The sequence below is a fragment of the Scyliorhinus torazame genome, chromosome 14, assembly GCF_047496885.1.
Source record: "Scyliorhinus torazame isolate Kashiwa2021f chromosome 14, sScyTor2.1, whole genome shotgun sequence".
Classification (NCBI taxonomy): Eukaryota; Metazoa; Chordata; class Chondrichthyes; order Carcharhiniformes; family Scyliorhinidae; genus Scyliorhinus; species Scyliorhinus torazame.
The window spans coordinates 109,304,408-109,325,343 of NC_092720.1; the positions used below are offsets into that span (position 1 = coordinate 109,304,408).

Sequence of the window (20,936 nt, forward strand, 5' to 3'; positions counted from 1 at the left end):
TCAAAGTCCAAATATATACAACATTGGCTCCTTTAGCTCATACACCCGCACGCAGTGAAACAAAGAAGAAAATACAGTCATGAGGTTACATCGGCACGTGACCATTTCTCAATTTCTCAGTTCTGCCACAGCCCTTCTGCCTTCGCAAACTCCTCCGCTGCTTCCGCCGTTCCAAAATAAAAATCCCTGATCCTGTAAGTCACCCTCAGCTTCGCTGGATATACAATGCCGCACTGCACCTTGCTAATGTACAGTGCCCTCTTCACCCGGTTGAAGGCAGCCCGCCTCCTCGCCAGCTCCACCGTGAAGTCCTGGTATACACATATACCAGCCCACTGCACCACCCGCTTCTGCTTTGCCCAGCTCAGGACCTTCTCCTTCACACTATACCTACAGAAGCACAGAGTCACTACCCTTTATGGCTCACTCGCCTTTGGTACAGGCCTCCACGACCGATGAGCCCGATCCAGTTCATATCGGGATGGATCCTCCCCCTCCCCCAATAGTTTCGCCAGCATCGCGGCAAAATTCTCAGTCGGCCTCGGTCCTTCAACTCCTTCGGGCAGCCCCACAATCCTCAAATTCTGTCGCCTGGATCTGTTTTCCAGGTCTTCCATTTTTCCTCGCAGATCCTTGTTAATGTCCATTACCTTCCGCATCTCCTTCCCCATCGAGGCAAGTTGATCACTGTGCTGCAATAACATCTCCTCCACTTCCTTCAGCACCTCCCCTTGCTCTCGCACCTCCGCGACTGCGCTCGCCACCGCCTTAGTCACCGGGGAAATCACCTCCTCCACCAGCACACTCAAAACCTCTCTCATCTCTTTCCTCATTGTCTCCATGTATTTTGTAAACTGCCTTTCGAATTCCGCAGCCATCACCTTAGTTATTTCTTCAGCCGTAAGCAATGCGGCCTCCCCTGGTGCTCCAGCCTCCATTTTCCTTGGTGACCCCACGGTGACCTTTCCACTCCCCGACGGACCTTCAGCTGTTTTCCTTACGGACGTTCTTTTGCTCACCCTCGACATTTTTCTTCACTGTGCCTTCACTATGCCGCCTCTGTGCCTTCTCCCTGCTTTTGCCGCCTCCGTGGACCCTGGGGCTGGGCTTAAAGCCCCCAAAATGCCGTTCCCGAATGGGAGCCCTCCATTGTGCGGCCGCCTCCCGCCTGCCGTCACCGGAAGTCCAAGGATAACCAAGTTAACGAAAATTTAAAACTTCCTTCTTTATCCCAACCCAACATTTTCAATTGGGATTGAGAGTTCATTTGGAATAGAACATCATGACAATTTTTTCAATACATGTCAGATTGTTCCAACTATAATTATTTGCTGACAGCTTATTATAGAATTTACAGTGCAAAAGAAGGCCATTCGGCCCATAAAGTATGCACCAGCCCTTGGAAAGAGCACCCAACTTAAGCCACCACGACGCTATCCCCATAACCCAATAACCCCACTTAACCTTTTAAGAAACATGTAGAAACATGTCCTCACTAAAACCTTTACACTCTCCCATCCTTATTTTCCTCTTGGCAAGGCCCCGTCTTCACTTCCTCAAATACAAGGGCTGCTAATCTAAGCACACCTTGTGCAGAATTAGTTTGGCTATCCATTGCAAAAAATGGCTGGAGTGTGCCAACCACAATGGAGCCCCACTCTCCTGTGCCTCTGCAACATCCAGTCTTAAATTAGCTATGTCCAGTCTTAAATTAGTTACAGTTTCCGCCAACTAAACACTGCAGAGACAGAAGGTACTGTTTTCATTCTCTTCTGTAAACTGCACATATTCTGTAGCCATCTGGGATGGCCACTTACAAAGTAAACATGGATATTTGCAAAGACTCAAGGGAAATATGGCCAATACAGGATTCAGGCAAACTCAGAGCCTAAATATATATTTGCTAACAGAGAACCAGACAGTATCGAAACCCCTAGCCGATTTGCATTCTAATGACCCATTTCCCCAGGGAAAGGACTGGTACTCGGGTATCAGATACAATTCCAGACACATTGGCGCCACTCCCTTCACCCAGGAAGCCCAAACAGCCAAGGTCAATGACAGCTCAGGACACGCCCAGCCATCAAGGCACCTGCCCCTTTAGACATAGACATAGAATTTACAGTGCAGAAGGAGGCCATTCGGCCCATCGAGTCTGCACCGGCTCCGGGAAAGAGCACCCTACCGAAGGTCCAAACCTCCACCCTATCCCCATAACCCAGTAACCCCACCTAATCTCCATAACCCAGTAACCCCACCCTACGGGCAATTTTGGACACTATGGGCAATTTAGCATGGCCAATCCACCTAACCCGCACATCTTTGGACTGTGGGAGGAAACCGGAGAACCCGGAGGAAACCCACGCACACACGGGGAGAACGTGCAAACTCCGCACAGACAGTGACCCAAGCCGGAATCGAACCTGGGACCCTGGAGCTGTGAAGCAATTGTGCTAACCACCATGCTACCGTGCTGCCCCTGTTTATTGGCTCAAATCGAAGGCAGTGATCGAAGCCTGCAGAATTATTGGGTCCATAGCGAAGGACCGCCCAAAAGAGCGCAAAACGCCAAAGGATAAAGAGAGACACTGCCATGTGTTCGATCTCTTTTGCCCCTGGCACATCGGCACTCTTCGGCCCGGCCTATACCTGAAGCCAACAGCAGCACCACGACCAGAAGCAAGTTCAAGATCAACGATCGCTACCAGACGGATGAGCCTAGCAGAACCGAAGTTACTTCTCCAGACCCAGCCACTCCAGATCCGAACAAAGGCCTTGTTCCTCTGCCAAAGCCGGGTGCCTGAAAGTTAAGTACAGGTTGTTGTAGTGTTAGGTGTAATTTAGCTTGTAGTGTTTTATGTTGCATGTGTGAGTTAATCTTGTGTGTAATTAAACCATTATTGAACTTGAACTAACTGACTGGTTGTTGGGTCTTTGATCAATATCCGTTTGAACCTTGTGGTGGTATCATCTGATACCTGGCGACTCTGAAAAGCAATACCACTCAATATAAGGGCAACATTATTGGCATCTCCGGTGCAGAATTGGTAACCGTTGTTAGTGACGCTGGTGGGATAGTATTCCACTCATCAATATTGGCAACAGTAATTGGCGACCTCTGACGGGACTTGACCTCGAAGTGATTTTGTCACTCCGAGAGAACCCACAAAATGTTGAATTAGAAATCCAATTGGAAAAGTGAAAGAAACCACAAGTGTAAGACCCGGATTGATCAAACCTCCAAGATTCTGAAGTGTGTAGTCATTTGCATGCCTACTAACAGCGATACAAGGTAAACTCGTTAGATTTTGTTGCGTAAAACTATCGGGAGTTTTGTGAGCCTGAAAATAGCTTAGGCCATACCCGCTGTTTGCATCGCCACCCTATTCCCCCCTGTCCCAAATTTAGGATACAGAAAAGAGATACCAGTAGAAATGGCAGCAAAGGCAATGGAACGCCTTATGAACCCACAGGAACCCGAGGTCGCAGCGACCAACCAGGGCAGAGCAGTGTCCCATATGGGAAGAAGAGTTGAGGAAATACTTAAAGGGGAAAGGATGGCCTCTTTGGTCTGAGTCTTGTGCGAATGAAGAGTCAGGTCCTGGTAGTATAGGACAAACTTGGTGGGACAACGTAACCGAGATACACAAGAAGAATTTAGGGAAAGTTCGTAAGCCGATGGCAATAGTGTCCTGTCTGGCACAATTGCGAGGCACAGAGGAGGTCGTGAGGATGCTCTGCAGACAGCTTATTGAGAAAGAGGAGAAGAGTGAGGGAAACATTAGCAAGTGTGAAAAAGTTAATGAGCAACTCCAAGAGCAGCTAGCAGCAAAAGACAAGGAGATGGCTGATGTCAAACGGGCACACCAATTTCATCTAGTTCACCTAAGCAGCTTTCAGACACAATATGATAAGGCCTACCAAGATACACAACGCGCAGTCTTGGTAAGAGAAGAGATGGAACAACAAGTAGAACAGTTAACAAAGCAATGCGCAGACTTAAAGGCAGCTTTACGAGCACTCCACAATTCCACAACGGAACAAAGGCAGAGTTCAGTAAACCACTCCAAATGCAGGCAGCAAATTTCACGGTTACAGTCACTGCTCTCAGTGCAAAATGGTTTCAGAGACACCTTTGGACCAAATTTAGACCAGGAAGATGGTCCCGGTTGGCAGGAACTCAATGAAACTGCCTATAGGTATGTAGAAGATACCGAAAATCAGAATAGAGCACCCCAAGCCCCGAAAAGGAAAGCACCCGCACACCGACTGCACAGACAGCGCACAACCCCATGAATCCAGTCACCACGCAGCACAAGTCACCGATTGACGACAAACCCGATTTAGTGTACACCACCCCATTATCCATCACACAATTGAGAGATGCCTGTGCCAAAATTGCACCATTCCAACCCACAGCAGACCCACACCATTTCTTTGAGCGAGTAAAACAACAGACAGTTATGTACGGTCTGGACGAACCGGAGGAAGTGAAACTTATAGAACATTATAGCGCAGTACAGGCCCTTCGGCCCTCGATGCTGCACCGACCTGTGCAACCACTCTAAAGCCCATCTACACTATTCCCTTATTGTCCATATGTCTATCCAATGACCATTTGAATGCCCTTAGTATTGGCGAGTCCACTACTGTTGCAGGCAGGGCATTCCACGCCCTTACTACTCTCGGAGTAAAGAACCTACCTCTGACATCTGTCTTATATTTATCTCTCCTCAATTTAAAGCTATGTCCCCTCGTGTTAGACATCACCATCCGAGGAAAAAAGCTCTCACTGTCCACCCTATCTAATCCTCTGATCATCTTGTATACCAGGCAACATTCTGGTAAATCTCCTCTGCACCCTTTCCAATGCTTCCACATCCTTCCTATAATGCGGCGACCAGGATTGCACGCAATACTCCAAACGCGGCCGCACCAGAGTTTTGTACAGCTGCAACATGACCTCATGGCTCCGAAACTCAATCCCTCTACTAATAAAAGCTCACAGACCATACGCCTTCTTAACAACCCTCTCAACCTGGGTGGCAACTTTCAGGGATCTATGTACATGGACACAGAGATCTCTCTGCTCATCCACACTGCCATTAGCCCAGTACTCTGTCTTCCTGTTATTCCTTCCAAAAGGAATCACCTCACACTTTTCTGCATTAAACTCCATTTTCGAAACTGCATTTCAACTCTCAGCCCAGCGCTGCAGCTTATCTATGTCCCTCTGTAACTTGTAACATCCGTCCGCACTGTCCACAACTCCACCGACTTTAGTGTCATCTGCAAATCTGCTCACCCATCCTTCTACGCCCTCCTCCAGGTCATTTATAAAAATGACAAACAGCAGTGGCCCCAAAACAGATCCTTGTGGTACACCACTAGTAACTGGACTCCAGTCTGAACATTTCCCATCAACCACCACCCTTTGTCTTCTTCCAGCTTGCCAATTTCTGATCCAAACTGCTAAATCTCCCTGAATCCCATGTCTCCGTATTTTCTGCAGTAGCCTACCGTGGGGAACCTTATCAAACGCTTTACTGAAATCCATATACACATCAACTGCTTTACCCTCATCCACCTGTTTGGTCACCTTCTCAAAGAACTCAATAAGGTTTGTGAGGCACGATCTACCCTTCACAAAACCGTGTTGACTATCTCTAATCAAATTATTCCTTTCCAGATGATTATACATCCTATCTCTTATAAACCTTTCCAAGATTTTGCCCACAACAGAAGTAAGGCTCACTGGTCTATAGCTACCGGGGTTGTCTCTGCTCCCCTTCTTGAACAAGGGGACAACCTTTGCTATCCTCCAGTCTTCTGGCACTATTCCTGTAGACAAAGATGACTTAAAGATCAAAGCCAAAGACTCAGCAATCTCCTCCCTAGTTTCCCAGAGAATCCTAGGATAAATCCCAACTGGCCCAGGGGACTTATTTATTTTCACACTTTCCAGAATTGCTAACACCTCCTCCTTATGAACCTCAAGCCCTTCTAGTCTAGTAGCCTGAATCTGAGTATTCTCCTCGACAACATTGTCTTTTTCCTGTGTGAATACTGATGAAAAATATTCATTTAGCACCTCTCCTATCTCCTTGGACTCCAAGCACAACTTCCCACTACTGTCCTTGACTGGCCCTACTCTTACCCTAGTCATTTGTTTATTCCTGACATATCTATAGAAAGCTTTAGGGTTATCCTTGATCCCACCTGCAAAAGACTTCTCATGTCCCCTCCTGGCTCTTCTTAGCTCTCTCTTTAGGTCCTTCCTAGCTAACTTGTAACTCTCGAGCGCCCTAACTGAACCTTCATGTCTCATCTTTACATAAGCCTCCTTCTTCCTCTTGACAAGTGTTTCGACTGCTTTAGTAAACCACGGTTCCCTTGCTCGACCACTTCCTCCCTGCCTGACAGGTTCATACTTATCAAGGACACGCAGTAGCTGTTCCTTGAACAAGCGCCACATTTCCATTGTGCCCATCCCCTGCAGTTTTCCTCTCCATCCGATGCATCCCAAGTCTTGCCTCATCGCATCATAATTGCCTTTCCCCCAGATATAACTCTTGCCCTGCGGTATATACCTATCCCTTTCCATCGCTAAAGTAAACGTAACCGAATTGTGGTCACTATCACCAAAGTGCTCACCTACCCCCAAATCTAACACCTGTCCTGGTTCATTACCCAGTACCAAATCCAATATGGCCTCGCCTCTCGTTGGCCTATCTACATACTGTGTCAGGAAACCCTCCTGCCCACGTGGCTACTGGGATGGTGCAGGAGGGAGGGTTTCAGATTTCTGGATAATTGGGGCTCATTCTAGAGTCGGTGGGACCTCTACAAACGGGATGGTCTACACCTGGACCAGAGGGGTACCAATATCCTGGGGGGGGGGAAATTTGCTAATGCCCTTCGGGAGGGTTTAAACTCGTTCAGCAGGGGCTTGGAAACCTGAATTGTAGCTCCAGTATGCAGGAGATTGAGAGTCGTGAGTGAGGTCATGAGTAAGGTTTCAACAGGAAGGTGGTTTAAAGTGTGTCTTCTTCAATGCCAGGAGCATCCGGAATAAGGTGGGTGAACTTGCGGCATGGGTTGGTACCTTGGACTTCGATGTTGTGGCCATTTCGGAGACACGGAGAGAGCAGGGACAGAAATGGTTGTTGCAGGTGCCGGGGTTTAAGATATTTCCGTAAGCTCAGGGAAGGTGGTAAAAGAGGGGGAGGGGTGCACTGTTAGTCAAGGCCAGTATTACGGTGGCAGAAAGGACGTTTGATGAGGACTCGTCTACTGAGGTAGTATGGGCTGAGGTTAGAAACAGGAAAGGAGAGGTCACCCCGTTAGGGGCTTTCTATAGGCCTCCGAAAAGTTCCAGAGATGTAGAGGAAAGGATTGCAAAGATGATTCTGGATAGGAGCGAAAGTAACATGGTAGTTGTTATGGAGGACTTTAACTTTCCAAATATTGACTAGAAACGCTATAGTTCGAGTACTTTAGATGGGTCCGTTTTTGTCCAATAGTGATGAGCATTGACCCATCCGTTAGTTCAGCATTACCCGATCCACAGGATGTAGGAGGAGGAAGCCTCCAGGACATGTAGACAGCTATTTTAGATGCAATTAGTTATAACAGAGGAGATCCCGTAGAAGGTCTAAATCGCTGCAGACAAAAGAAGGGAGAGCATCCGACTGCATATGCAGTCGCCTTTGGATCCATTTCAAAGCGGTAATTGGAGATTTAGTCCGCGCACACTCATATGTCGAAAACACAACCAAATGGACCAGTATTTTAGTCTCCCACGCCACAGATGCAGATTAAAAAGCCTGTGCGAATTATGACCCCTCAGACGCCACACATAATGAAGTGTGGGTTCCAAAGAGACTTTCTAGAGCTTGGGTACAATCCCTACATAAAAAGGCAGAGTAGGAGAAGGCAGAAGCAAATATGAATCCAGTAAGGACACGTCAGGACCCCGTATGGGTAAACGAAGATAGACATGACGGACAGCACCACAGAGCACAGAGATGCTATAATTGTGGACAAAAGGGACATTACGCCGGCGAATGCCGACAAAACCCCCCAAACCAGGAACGACACCAACAGCCCAACCCCCCACCCAGGGAACCATACCCAAGGGAGCAATGCACCAGAGAGCCTGCTCCACATCACCAGGGGTCATGTTACAACTGTGGGCAGTCAGGACACTTCACCTGAGATCACAGGAGACGCCCACCACCAGCTAGACTAGCCCACACATAGAACATAGAGTGCAGAAGGAGGCCATTCGGCCCTTCGAGTCTGCACCGACCCACTTAGACCCTCACTTCCACCCTATCCCCGTAACCCAATAACCCCTCCTAACCTATTTTTTGGGTCACTCGGGGCAATTTAACATGGCCAATCCATCTAACCTGTACGTCTTTGGAGCACCCGGAGGAAACCCACGCAGACACGGGGAGAAGGTGCAGACTCCACACAGACAGTGACCCAGCGGGGAATCGAACCCGGGTCCCTGGCACTATGAAGCCACAGTGCTAATCACTGTATATGAAAGAGAACACCACCCACAGCAGCTACAAGGTCCCAGCTGCCCCATGCAAACTGTGAGCGCTTAACCACCACTTCTCATGCCATTGACACCTCAGCAATGCCACTTCATTTTTGTTTCTGTCCTCCTTCCTCTCTTCTTCAGTCACACTACACAGACTCCATATGCTAGTTACACCCCAGGCCAAATGTGATTGCGGCTAACACATATATAAAACTGGCCGCTCTGAAATTCGGCTGGTTAAGATAAGCCTCAACTTCCCATGGCTGTGATTTAAGAAAGGCTGGTGGAATAAATTGTCCTCCCACTCAACGCATTGACCACAAGCTGCGAGAATTCCTTGCACTTTAACAGAGGGAGTCACACATGGTGACAATTCTAATGGGAAATTAATATTAAGGAGAAACAGACAGACAAACGAGATGTTAAACAAAGATAATAACAGATATTATGCTTGCACCCCCAGGAATATACGAGGATACAAGGAACAAAAGACAAGATGAAGACAGAACTGATGACCTCTATCATGATCATCGTTAGATCACAACAGTTGCGAACGTCGATGGCCCCTGTAACCCACACCACATTGGCTCCGAATACAGCCATACCACACAATACCCCTAGCCCGGAAACCACACCTCCCATGAAAAAACAATGATACCCCCACATAGTGCGATAACATCATAAGATGGTATTCCCTCTCATACACGGTAGAAGCCTTATTAGTTATTGCAATACTCTGCAGTGTCATTCAGACACTTAAGACTTCGAAAATGGCGAAGGAGAGCCCCCCACTCCCCGATATATACACTCCGAGCCCCCTTTGATGGACTTCAACAGACCCCACACTCTTTTTGAACTCTTTCTGATGAATAAAGTTTGCGTTTTCAGTAAATGTAATAAGTTAAGTAGGAATGTGATGCTGCTATCATTTAAAATTTTTGTACTGTAATATAAGTTCTTTTTGGTTATTAGCTCGCAGCATAAGTGTAGTTTAGGTAAGGACAGTTAGAGGTTCCCCTTGTGTAAAGACGTTAAATGAATGATGAAATGTTATAGTGCCCCTTTAGAATTTATGAATGTGTGATGTATTAAAAACTTAGGTAAATGCTCCAATACATAGGACAGAGTAGTATAGAACCTGTCCCTGACCAAGGGTACCTGGCACCCCAAAGAACAGATGAAGGATCAGTACTGTGATCCACCACGCTTCACGTTTAGGATCAAGAGGATGGACTGTAGCCATCTGGGATGGCCACTTACAAAGTAAACATGGATACTTGCAAAGACTCAAGGGAAATATGGCCAATACAGGATTCAGGCAAATCCAGAGCCTAAATGTATATTTGCTAACAGAGAACCAGACCGTATCGAAACCCCTAGCCGATTTGCATTCGAATGACCCATTTCCCCAGGACAAAGGACTGGTACTCAGGTATCAGATACAATTCCAGACCCATTGGCGCCACTCCCTTCACGCAGGAAGCCCAAACAGAAAGGTCAATGACCGCTCAGGATACGCCCAGCTCTTAAGGCACCCGCCCCTTTATTGGCTCAAATCGAAGGCAGTGATCGAAGCCTGCCGAATTATTGGACCGCCCCAAAGAGCGCGAAACCCCAAAGGATAAAGAGAGACACTGCCATGTGTTTGATCTCATTTGGCCCTGGCACATCAGCCTGTCCTATACCTGAAGCCAACTGCAGCACCATGACCAGAAGCAAGTTCAAGATCAACGATCGCTACCAGACGGCTGAGCCCAGCAGAACCGAAGTTACTTCTCCAGACCCAGCCACTCCAGATCCGAACAAAGGCCTTGTTCCTCTGCCAAAGCCGGGTGCCTGAAAGTTAAGTACAGGTTGTTGTAGTGTTTGGTGTAATTTAGCTTGTAGGGTTTTATGTTTCATGTATGAGTTAATCTTGTGTGTAAATAAACCATTATTGAACTTGAACTAACTGACTGGCTGTTGGGTCTTTGATCAATATCCGTTTGAACCTTGTGGTGGTATCATCTGATACCTGGCGACTCTGAAAAGCAATACCACTCAATATAAGAAGGGCAATATTATTGGCGTCTCCGATGCAGAATTGGCAACCGTTGTTAGTGACACTGGTGGGATAGTATTCCACTCATCAAAATCGGCAACAACTCGCCACAAATTCCATCTCTCTCCCTGGCCATTATCACAGACTTTTCTCAATCTTTGCACCTGAAGTTGTGTTTCCATACGTTCTGCATCACAACAGCCTATTTTCACTATAAAATTGCCTTCTTCTGTCCCAGCCTCAGCCCATCCAATATGTTGGTACTCTTGTCATTTTCAGACTCAACTTTTTACAAAATTTGTTCATGGAATGTGAGCTTCGCTGAATGGGCCAACATTTTTAAGAGTCAACGGGCTGCACGGTGGTGCAGTGGTTAGCACTGCAGCCTCACGGCGCCGAGGTCCCAGGTTCGATCCCAGCTCTGGGTCACTGTCCGTGTGGAGTTTGCACATTCTCCCCGTGTTTGCGTGGGTTTCACCCCCACAACCCAAAGATGTGCAGGGTAGGTGGATTGGCCAGGCTAAATTGCCCCTTAATTGGAAAAATGAATTGGGTATTCTACATTTATTTTTTTTAAATTTAAGAGTCAACCATGTTGCTGTGGATCTGAAGTCACATGTAGGCCAGACCAGGTAAGGACAGCAGATTTCCTTCCCTAAAGGATATTAGTGAACCAGATGGGCTTTTATGACACTCGACAATGGTTCCATGGCTTTTAATTCCAGATTTTTATTGAATTCAAATTTCACTATCTGCCATGGGTGGGATTTGAACCCAGGTCCCTGGAGCATGATTCTGGGTCTCTGGATTACTGGTCCAGTGACAATACCACTACGTCACTGCCTCCCCTATTCCAATGCTCTCCCGGTTACTTCCCATCCTCCACACACTGTATACTTCAGCTTAACCAAACTCCTTGCTGACTCGAAAGTTTCCAATTTGTTAAATTTCCTCCCAGTGATCAAACTTCCCGGGTCTCACCAAGTCTCTAACTCTTACGTTCTTCAAACCTACAGCTCTCCTGGGATCGTTTCATTCCTCTTGACTCTGGGTCATTTCCTCATTCTCCCTTCCATTTGCTCCACTGCCTGTCAGCCCTTTCAATCCCATGCTCTGCAACTCTCTCACTCCATCTGTGTCGCAACACTCACTTCTCATTTTGAAACCACTTTTTTTTTTTTAAAACTTACTTTGACTAAACCTCTGGTCACTCTCCCAATATCCTTTTTTTCTCTTGTTATGACTGGCTGAAACAGCTTTTCTGTTAGTACAATTAAAATAAGTAACAGTTGAAAGAGAGGAAAATTCCCACAGCCTAGGGAATCATAAATTTCACCAAAGCCAAATACAGCCAGTACGGGAGGCAGCAAAATTATACAGCGCAGTCCAGTAAATGGGCTTTTAATAAGAATACATCAGTACTAAGGGGTATGATAACCAATGCACTATGTTGCTGGATTAGTATTCCATAAGCCTGGACTAATAATATAGAGATTATTACAAATTGTAATAATATGTATATAGGCCTAATACTAAAGGGTTAATTATTACATCTCAGTGTAATTCAAACACTAGAGGGCACCTCCAGTTCCCAGTATAAATATCAAAGCTCAGGGAATCTTGGGTAGTGTTAGCAGAGGAGAGAGATCGATCACAACTCTAGGACTAATTTAGGTTAGAGAAAAGTAGCACGTGGCATTCATTAGTAAATAGTTAATCATAGATTATAGTTTCATTAATCGTTACAGCTCAGTAGAGTGCGCAAACTCTTTTTAATTTAATCGTTATTCAATAAATCAGTTTTGCTTCAAGTTAAAGATCGGTGGTTTCTTGATCATCACACTGTCAGACCATTCTGGAATACGAGGCAAAGAGTAACGACATATTACCACAAAGTGTAATATAACACAAATCTCACCTTCGTTGTTGAGAAATTTGAATTCAGTTTTTAAAGATTTGGAAACCAACCCATGATGCCCATGTCACAAACAACAAGATTGCCCACTGCTGGTTTAAAAATCCTAAACTAACCAAGTCCTACATAATTTTGAATCGGCTGTGTGGTCAATAGTGGGTAGAACAGCAGGATCAATTAGAATAGATCACATACACATCTGGGAGCAATTCCTCAAATGGCCGTGGACCCGGAGGCAAACGGAAGTGAAAATATGCACTAGTCTACAGTCGGTGTTCTCTGGATGTGCTGAGCAATATTCGCGGAGTCATTTTTTTGCTGAGCATTATTTTGGTTTTGTCGTTTTTTTCACAGTAAGAACATGCCGAACGGTTACCACTGCAACTCAATCATATTTGCACGGATGAACAACATAGTCAAATTTGCTCAGCTATCCCCTATTGTAAACACTCCACCACTGATTCCTAAAACTGGCCATACTATTTTCCTGCGCTATTTGTCAGCAACGATCTGCAAGAATGTGCATCAAAGTACAAATATAAGCAAAATTATAGTTTTAGGATTAATTCCACATAGACTACAGATGATTCTGAATGTATTAGTGAAAACCTTTGAGATTTACAATACCTAGTTGGTGTTGAAATTCTATTCCCATTTTTCCAAAATCAATTATTTTCCGTTGCACAATTTAATGTTCTTTGTTAATTTGGAAAATATATCCATGATTAGCTGCGCTTTGGCAGAAATTGGCAATTTGCCTGCGTTTGGAAATAAAGGCTGTAATATATGCTATCAATTTAGTCTATTAATAGGCAAAAATGTACATTAAGTTCAATCTGCTTTGTGGGCATTATGAAAAGAAGTAGCGACACACAGGTAAACATGATTGTGCAGCTCAACATCTTCAAATGTTGATAAATGTTGATCTGAAAGCTCCTTTTTAAATAATGCACATAATCAAGGCTGGTATATTAAAACTCAGAAGAACTGATTACTTTGCAACAAGTCTACATAAATCTTTCCTCAAAAAAAAAAGTACTTATTTGGAGGTTAAGTTGTAGTACGAGAGGATTTCTAGTGCATCTGCCATTCTGTCCTACTTATTTTTAGGTGTTAAGTTTATGAAAGCTGAAAGCAACATTAAAAAAAGGAACAGATGTTTGCAAGAGTATTACATTTAGCGGCACAGTATTTTTATTGTATATATTTCACCATTACCACCCACCCATCTGCCCATTTCAGTCATTTAAATACCGACTCGGGCTCCCAGCATTCAGTGCTGGAACAATTCCCTCATGATTATGGCTGCTGACATTCATAATTTGGTGCCATACTCTTTGACAGGAAGAGTTTTCAATAAAAACATACTTAGTGTGTTGAGTTTACATAAAGGAACTTTTTTTTAAAAACACAATTAGTTTGACTGTCGCAATGCTCGAAGCATATATTACCAATGACAAACTCACCCAAGGTATCCTTCAGATTCTTCACAATAGAAGCTTTCCTCGCGCTGTTTTTTCTTTCCACATAATTTGATGGTACAAAGCCGGTTCTGTTTGTGGAGTTTCGAACACGCCACCATGACTTGGAGTCGTCTAACAGCCATAATCGTTCATTCTTCTTGATGTCCAGCTCTTGCTCCTGCTGAGCTACATAGTCAAACTTGGCAATCACTATCACCTCTTCCGTCATCTTCCCGTTGGCTTAGCACTGCAAGTTCAAAGGAAAGAGATTATTATTGCAGCAGAAAGCTGTAAAAAAAAAACATAGATTACCATGTTTAAAACATTCCTACGAAGGGAGCTAACCTGTATACATACTTTACAAAGCTGAAAGAAAGAACAAGTTCAAAAGTGTGAATGTCCTTAGTTGTAAATAGAAGCTTTAAGAAGTTCAAACTCAAAAGTAGTCTGTGAATTAGGAACCTCATCTCGAAAAGATAGCAAAACAAAACTTTAATAGTTTTAAGATGAAAATTGATAGAAAAGGGAAAATCTTTTGAGATAATGGGCAAAATGTTCCACCTCGTGCCGGCGCAACTGCAAACCACAATCGGGCAGTAGAGATCCGCGCCCGACGCCAATTCAGGAGCCATGCTCCATTCCCTTGTTGGTGGCCATGACGAGGTTTGCATCCCACCCCGGCGGTGGCATGCAAAAACGGCATTTGCATTCATTTAAATCTGATTAGTGGGTGAGACACAATATGCTCAGCCCTTCCACGATGCTCCGCTCCTTTCAGGCAGAAGTCTTGTGGGTGCGAATTACCACCAGCATTTACAAATGTGGACTGGGCGCCATGGCTGCAGAGGGGGAGCGGGAGGCTAAAAAACATTGAAAAACTATTGAAAACTATCAGGCTGGGGGCAATAGCGGGTAGTGACTTGATGCAAAGGAGACTCAGGGTGTTCCCCTCGGGATCGGGGTGGCCTGGTTCGGACCGCCATTGCTGCAGTCTGTCTTTTAAACGCAACCCTTTGGTGCTACTTTCAGCCTCCTGGCTACTCACACTGCTGCCTGTGTCCTTTAAATGCTCAGAAGGCCTCTGGTCATCTCGGAGTCCACCCAGGCCGCCCCTCTGGACACCCTCATGTCTCAGCTGTATCATCTAGGGGATGGGCATGGCGAAGTTCAATCAGGTGGCCACAAGATGTTGGTACTCCTCAGAAACGCTGCCCCATTGCAGAGGAAGCAGGGGATCAGCAGAGCTCACCCCAACCAGAGGACACCTGCACTGTGGCCTTTGGAATCCTCCCTGGTTCTCTTTCCCTCTCAGGGCAGAGGATTCACCAGTGACCCCCACCCATCAGCAGCTGTCTCCTCCTGGTGAGACAGGCAGCACTGACTGCCTCTGCCTCTGACACCGTCTCCCAGGCAGTGTTCAGGTGGGCAGATTTGAGTCTGCAGCCCACTCTGGGGAAGAGCATGTCCTTCCACTCTTTACTAGCATGGAACTGTGGGTCCATCTCGACCTCCCGACCTCAGTGGTAGGCTTAGGTGAGCCACCATGGTGGCTTCAGTGAATGTGTGGTAAGTGGTGAGCTTAAAAACGGCTCCAGCTGCCAAGCTCTTCCTTTGGCACCAGTGTTTAGAACACCCGCTGGGCCGTAAATTGCTCAGAATTCACACCAACACAGCACTAGCCCATTAGCATGTTCTGAATTGATCCACAAATAGCACCCCCCGAATGGGAATGCAAGCCTCACGCATTTCTGACCCAGCATCAACACGTTGGGCCGGATTCCCCGCTGGGAGACGCTGTACTGGAAAAGAGGCCTGCTGCAGTGCAGCGAGGCCGGTGAAAGCCAGGAGACCGTGCTCCTGGGATCTAAACGGTTCGCAATGCCTCGCGAGATTCAACACAATCTCGCGAGATGTTGCAAGGGGAATCTCCCCCACAATGGGCGGGGTCAGTTTTTGGCACATCGGCACATTAGAGCGAGGCAGTAAGTGTTACCCTAATGTGCAGATTCCCAAGGCACTGAAGGCTTTGGGATTGAATCCTTGGGGACTTCAGGCGAGTGCCGTTTAGCACAGGTCCCCACAAACGGGGACCAGATGGAAAGGCACCCATGGGGGAATCTCCAAGTGGACCGGAGGCCCCCAGCTGCATGCACTTTGGGCTGGGTAGTGCACTGGCACTGCCAGCCTGGAACTGCCAACCTGGGACCCTGCCAAGGTACCCAAGTGGCACTGCCAGCTGGCATTTGTTGTGCCCAGGTGGCACTGCCAAGCTGGCATTTTTTGAGCGTGTGCGATTGGGCCAGAGTTGCCCACCGTGGGTGTTGGGGGTGCTGGAGCCTCCCATGTTGCGTTCGGGCTGGGGAGTGGGTGGGAATTTTTTTTATGGGCCTTAGACATTGGGACACCATTTAAAAATGGCATCCTGATCTCTCGCTACAATGAGGAGTTCCGGCGAGCAGGGATCCCCTTTGTAAAAAACGGGGCTATGGGCAGCCTTGGGCGCAAATTCCCCGTTTAGATCCTTATTCAACGAGGGTGCCAGGAAATACGCGGCTAAATGTGCTCACTCAGGGACTTTGTTCCCTTTTGGGAAGATCGTGCCCTATGTTCTCCCGCTGGAGCCGAATTGCAACTGATTTACGTTGCCCCTGGGAGAACAAAGCAGTAAGCAATTCAGTGTTCCACGGCATGCAAATTTATGCACAGCATGGAATATGAGGGATTCCAGTATCGGACCGCCATCTTGAGCTGGCAGGCTGAGAGTGAGGTTCGGCGGCCGACCGCTGGAGGAGACTCAAGCCTGTCCTCCTGAACACTCCCTATGAGGTCAAAGCAGAGGCCGACAGCACTGCCAGCCTCATGAGGAGGAGACAGCTGGTGATCCAGTGGAGTGGGGGTCACTGCTGAGGCCTCTGCCCCGAGAGGCAGAGACCTTGGGAGGGCTCCAAAGGCCATGGTATCCTCTGGTTGAGGTGAGCTCTGCTGATCCGCTGCTTCCTCTACAGTGGGGCAGCGCTTCGGAGGAGCATCAATGCCTGGTGAGTGCCCAAATGAGCTTGGCTGCGCCTATCCCCTTGATGATACAGCTGGGGTATGAGGGCAGCCTAGGTGAGTTCTGAGATGACCAGAGACCTTCTGAGCATTCAAGAGATACAGGCAGCACTGAGCAAAGTGAACAGCCAGAAGCCCGTGAGTAGAATCAAAGGCTATTTAAAAGGCGGACTGCGAGGTTTCCACCCAACACCAATTCCGCCGCCATGCTCCAGTCCCTCACTGGCAGTGATATTGAATGTTTGGACCCCATGCCGGCGGTAGAACCAAAGGCCATTTAAAAGGATCTGCAGCAATGGTGGTCTGAGCCAGGCTACCTCAATCGCAAGAGGGACACCCCGAGTCCATGGACCTGGCACCAAGTTGCTCCCTGCTACTGCCCCTGGCCTGGGCAGCCAACCCCAGGAAGCCTGACAAATTTTTAGGCTGTTTCAGAGTATTTTTGAGTCTCCCGCTCCCCCTCAGCAGCCATGCTTGTAAATAACTGCACTAATTCACACCCGTGAGACTTCCACCTAAGAGGTATGGAGCATCGTGGAACGGTGGAGCATGAAGTGCCCAAGCTGCTAATGATATTAAAGTCCATGCAAATGATGGTTTTGGATGGGCCCGCCAGCATGGGGTACAAACATTCAACATCACTGCCAGTGAGGGACTGGAGTATGGCGACGGAATTGGTGTTGGGTGGAAACCTCGATTTTTGGGTTACCCAGGATTCTCCGCCCGATTGAGATTTATGTGTCGCGAAGTGGAGAATCGAGCCCATGGTTTCTACGTATCACTTAGGCGTTGTCATCGCTTTTACTCGGAGGATTTTGATACAAAAGTAGGGAAGCAATTGGAGGAAGCTTCAAAGAGCAGTACAGCGCCATTGAAATGCTTAAATATGTTAAATCACAAGACAAAATAGTAGTTTAAATTCAGGCAAGTTGTTTCCATTGGCCAATGAGTTATCAACTTGGGGGTGTAAATCATTGGTTGCCAATGGTAGAGGTAGAGATTGGGCATCTGTTTTTAAGAAAAGTGCTGTTAAGGTAGGTCCCCTAACAAATAGCATTGAAAGCAGGATCCAGAAGGGCTTTTAGAATAGAAGTGGTTAAGGCAAAATGCTCAAAATAGTTCCCCTGCCAATGTAAAATTCTATGACTGCAGTCAAATGTAATAACAAATTTAAAATCGGTAGGCAAAAATCAAATTGCATTATCCAGCAGCACTTTACAGTACTACATACTGGGGAATTTGTGGGCAAAGAGCAGGAAGGAGACAAAATAATGTTCAAACTAAATTATCTCAATATTATTGGGAAGGGGGGGGGGGGGGGGGAGGCGAAGGGGCTCAGCTGTATACATTTTTTAAAAACTCAATATACTCAAGTACAGGTGGAGGCGAGGTTCTGCCCTGACTGAAACCTCAACACATCAGTGCTGCTGTAACATCAAGTAAGCAGAGGAAGCAGACCATGTTTGCCCAGGAACTGAATAAGTGGTTCCATATCATCACACCTCTAACCCTGGACAGAATGGAGATATATCGGGGGGAACCTCCCATCCAATCACTGCTATATGTGCTAAGGGTCGACTTTAAAAATAAGTTACAGCTAAATGTTCTCGACTTCATTCCGTTCTTTAGCAAAATCACCCTTTGTTTTGCTGTGACACGTTGCTGTATTTTAGTCAGGAGTTCTGTCTGCCCGGGTTTGTCGAGCCTCTTTTAAAATAGAACTGTACACTATTTGCCATAAAGTCCTATTTAAGTGGACTCTGTTTACTTGTAAATAGACACGGTTTGCTGCAAAATAGTTAGCCGGGAGTTCTGCTGTAAATCTCATCTCGTCACTCAATTATTGGTCATGATGTGGAGATGCCGGCGTCGGACTGGGGTGGGCACAGTAAGAAGTCTTACAACTCCAGGTTGAAGTCCAACAGGTTTATTTGGAATCACTAGCTTTCGGAGCGCAGCTCCTTCATCAGGTGAGTGAAGAGGTGGGTTCCACAAACACATATATACAGACAAAATCAATGATGCACCATGATACTTTGAATGAGAGTTTTTGCAGGAAATTAAGCCTTTACAGGTCCAGATGGCTCGACAGGAGAGAGGAATGATTATTCATCGACATAGAAGTGTCAATAGGCATAGGATGAGAAAGATAAAACAAACGTTTTAGTGAAATTACCTCTCGAGTCTACGTGACCATTAATCATAGCTTTCAACTTATTTAAGTTAACAGAATAAAATAAAAACAAAAACTGCTCTAAACACACAGGAAGCCAGTCAGCATCTGTGGAGATTTGGGTGCAGTCTCTTTTCTCTTCCAATTATATTCGCGGGCTGAAGCAAATCAGTCTGTTCTTACTATGCAAGCTGCCTGACCTACTGCAGCACTTTCAATATTTTCAGTTTTTCCTTCATACTTCTAACATCTGCAGCATTTTGATTTAGCAAAAACAAAAAATTAAACTGTAATAATTCCAGGAGGCACAGAGCGAAAGGCCTAACTGGTTTATTTTAAACTGAAAGTAAAGCCGCTACCATGGCACACAAAACAAACGTCCCAGCCCAGGACTATTGGGAACTGCTGGCCCGGGTCTGGGAGCTACATTTAAAGGTCCTTCTAACGAGCCCCAGCTGGGAGGAACTCAGCCCGTTGAACACGTGAATTCTTATTCTACGAAGCTCACAGGGAGATCAATCAGCGATCCCACGTGATCCTCGTGAGGGTTATCACAACACAGTCTTGTTAAACTGCTGACCAGCCATCTTCCCTTTCTGATTCCCAGGCTCGTGGACATTGTTAATGCTTCACTCAAAGGTACTGCCCCTCAGTTCTTTTAAAAGTATTACCCACATCCTCAAAATACCCACCCTCAATCTTCCGGTGCATGAAAACTGCTCCGTCTTCAAGCTCGCCTTCCTCGTCAAATTCCTTGAAGGTGTTGTTGTCTCCGAAATCTATGTCTAAACTTCCCATAATTCCTGTTTAAATTTCTCCAAATCAGGTTTCCACCTGGCACAGCACTCAAACATATTCTAATCAAACCAATTTTACATCCCATCACTGTAGTGAATTATCACTGCTCATCCTTCTCAATCTCAGATGTTAACCATATCCTTCATTTTTTTCTGAAGTCCTTTGGGATGTTCTTTTCTCTGAAGTTTGATATCAACATATTTGCTCTATCCATTAATTTCTTAATTGCTTGCATGGTTACTGTTAAGAATCCCGCTGATAAAACGGGTAGCATTTGAAGAAAAGAACATCGTAGCAGATAGTGGAGGTAGATATGTAATGGTGAGTGGTAGGCTGGAGGGAATGGAGGTCGTGTTGGTTAATGTGTATGCCCCAAATTGGGACAATGCGGGGTTCATGAGACGGATGCTGGGGCGTATTCCGGATCTGGAGGCAGGAAATTTGATTTTAGGAGGGGACTTCAATACGGTGCTGGACCCGGGGCTAGATAGATCCAGCTCAAGGACTGGAAGAAGGCCGGCAGCGGCCAAGGTACTTAAGGGGTTTATGGACCAAATGGGGGGAGTGGATCCATGGCGATTTCTTAGACCCAGGGCTAGGGAGTATTCCTTCTTCTCCCACGTCCATAAAGTGTACTCCCGGATAGATTTTTTTGTTCTAGGAAGGTCGTTGATCTCTAGGGTGGAAGAAGCTGAATACTCAGCCATAGCGGTTTCGGATCATGCCCCACATTGGGTGGACCTGGAAGTAGGAGAGGACAGGGAGCAGAGAACACTCTGGCGATTAGATGTGGGACTGATGGCGGATGAGGGAGTGTGTGCAAGAGTGAGGGGGTGTATCGAGAGATACCTGGAGGTCAATGACGACGGCGAGGTTCCTGTGGGAGTGGTCTGGGAAGCACTAAAAGCGGTGGTCAGAGGAGAGCTGATTTCTATTGGGGC

The 20,936-nt window shown here is 46.4% G+C and overlaps 1 protein-coding gene across 1 annotated transcript in view; it reads right to left on the reverse strand.

Annotated features, from left to right (window-relative positions):
- The window catches only part of LOC140389954 (SH2/SH3 adapter protein NCK1-like), a 106,861-nt gene extending 92,644 nt beyond the window's left edge, over positions 1 to 14,217 (reverse strand). The window contains exon 1 of the mRNA XM_072474653.1: positions 13,977 to 14,217. Coding sequence (XP_072330754.1) covers positions 13,977 to 14,202 — 226 coding nt within the window. The 5' untranslated portion in view covers positions 14,203 to 14,217. The remainder of the gene's footprint in view (positions 1 to 13,976) is intronic.
- Between the last annotated feature and the right edge of the window lie 6,719 nt (positions 14,218 to 20,936).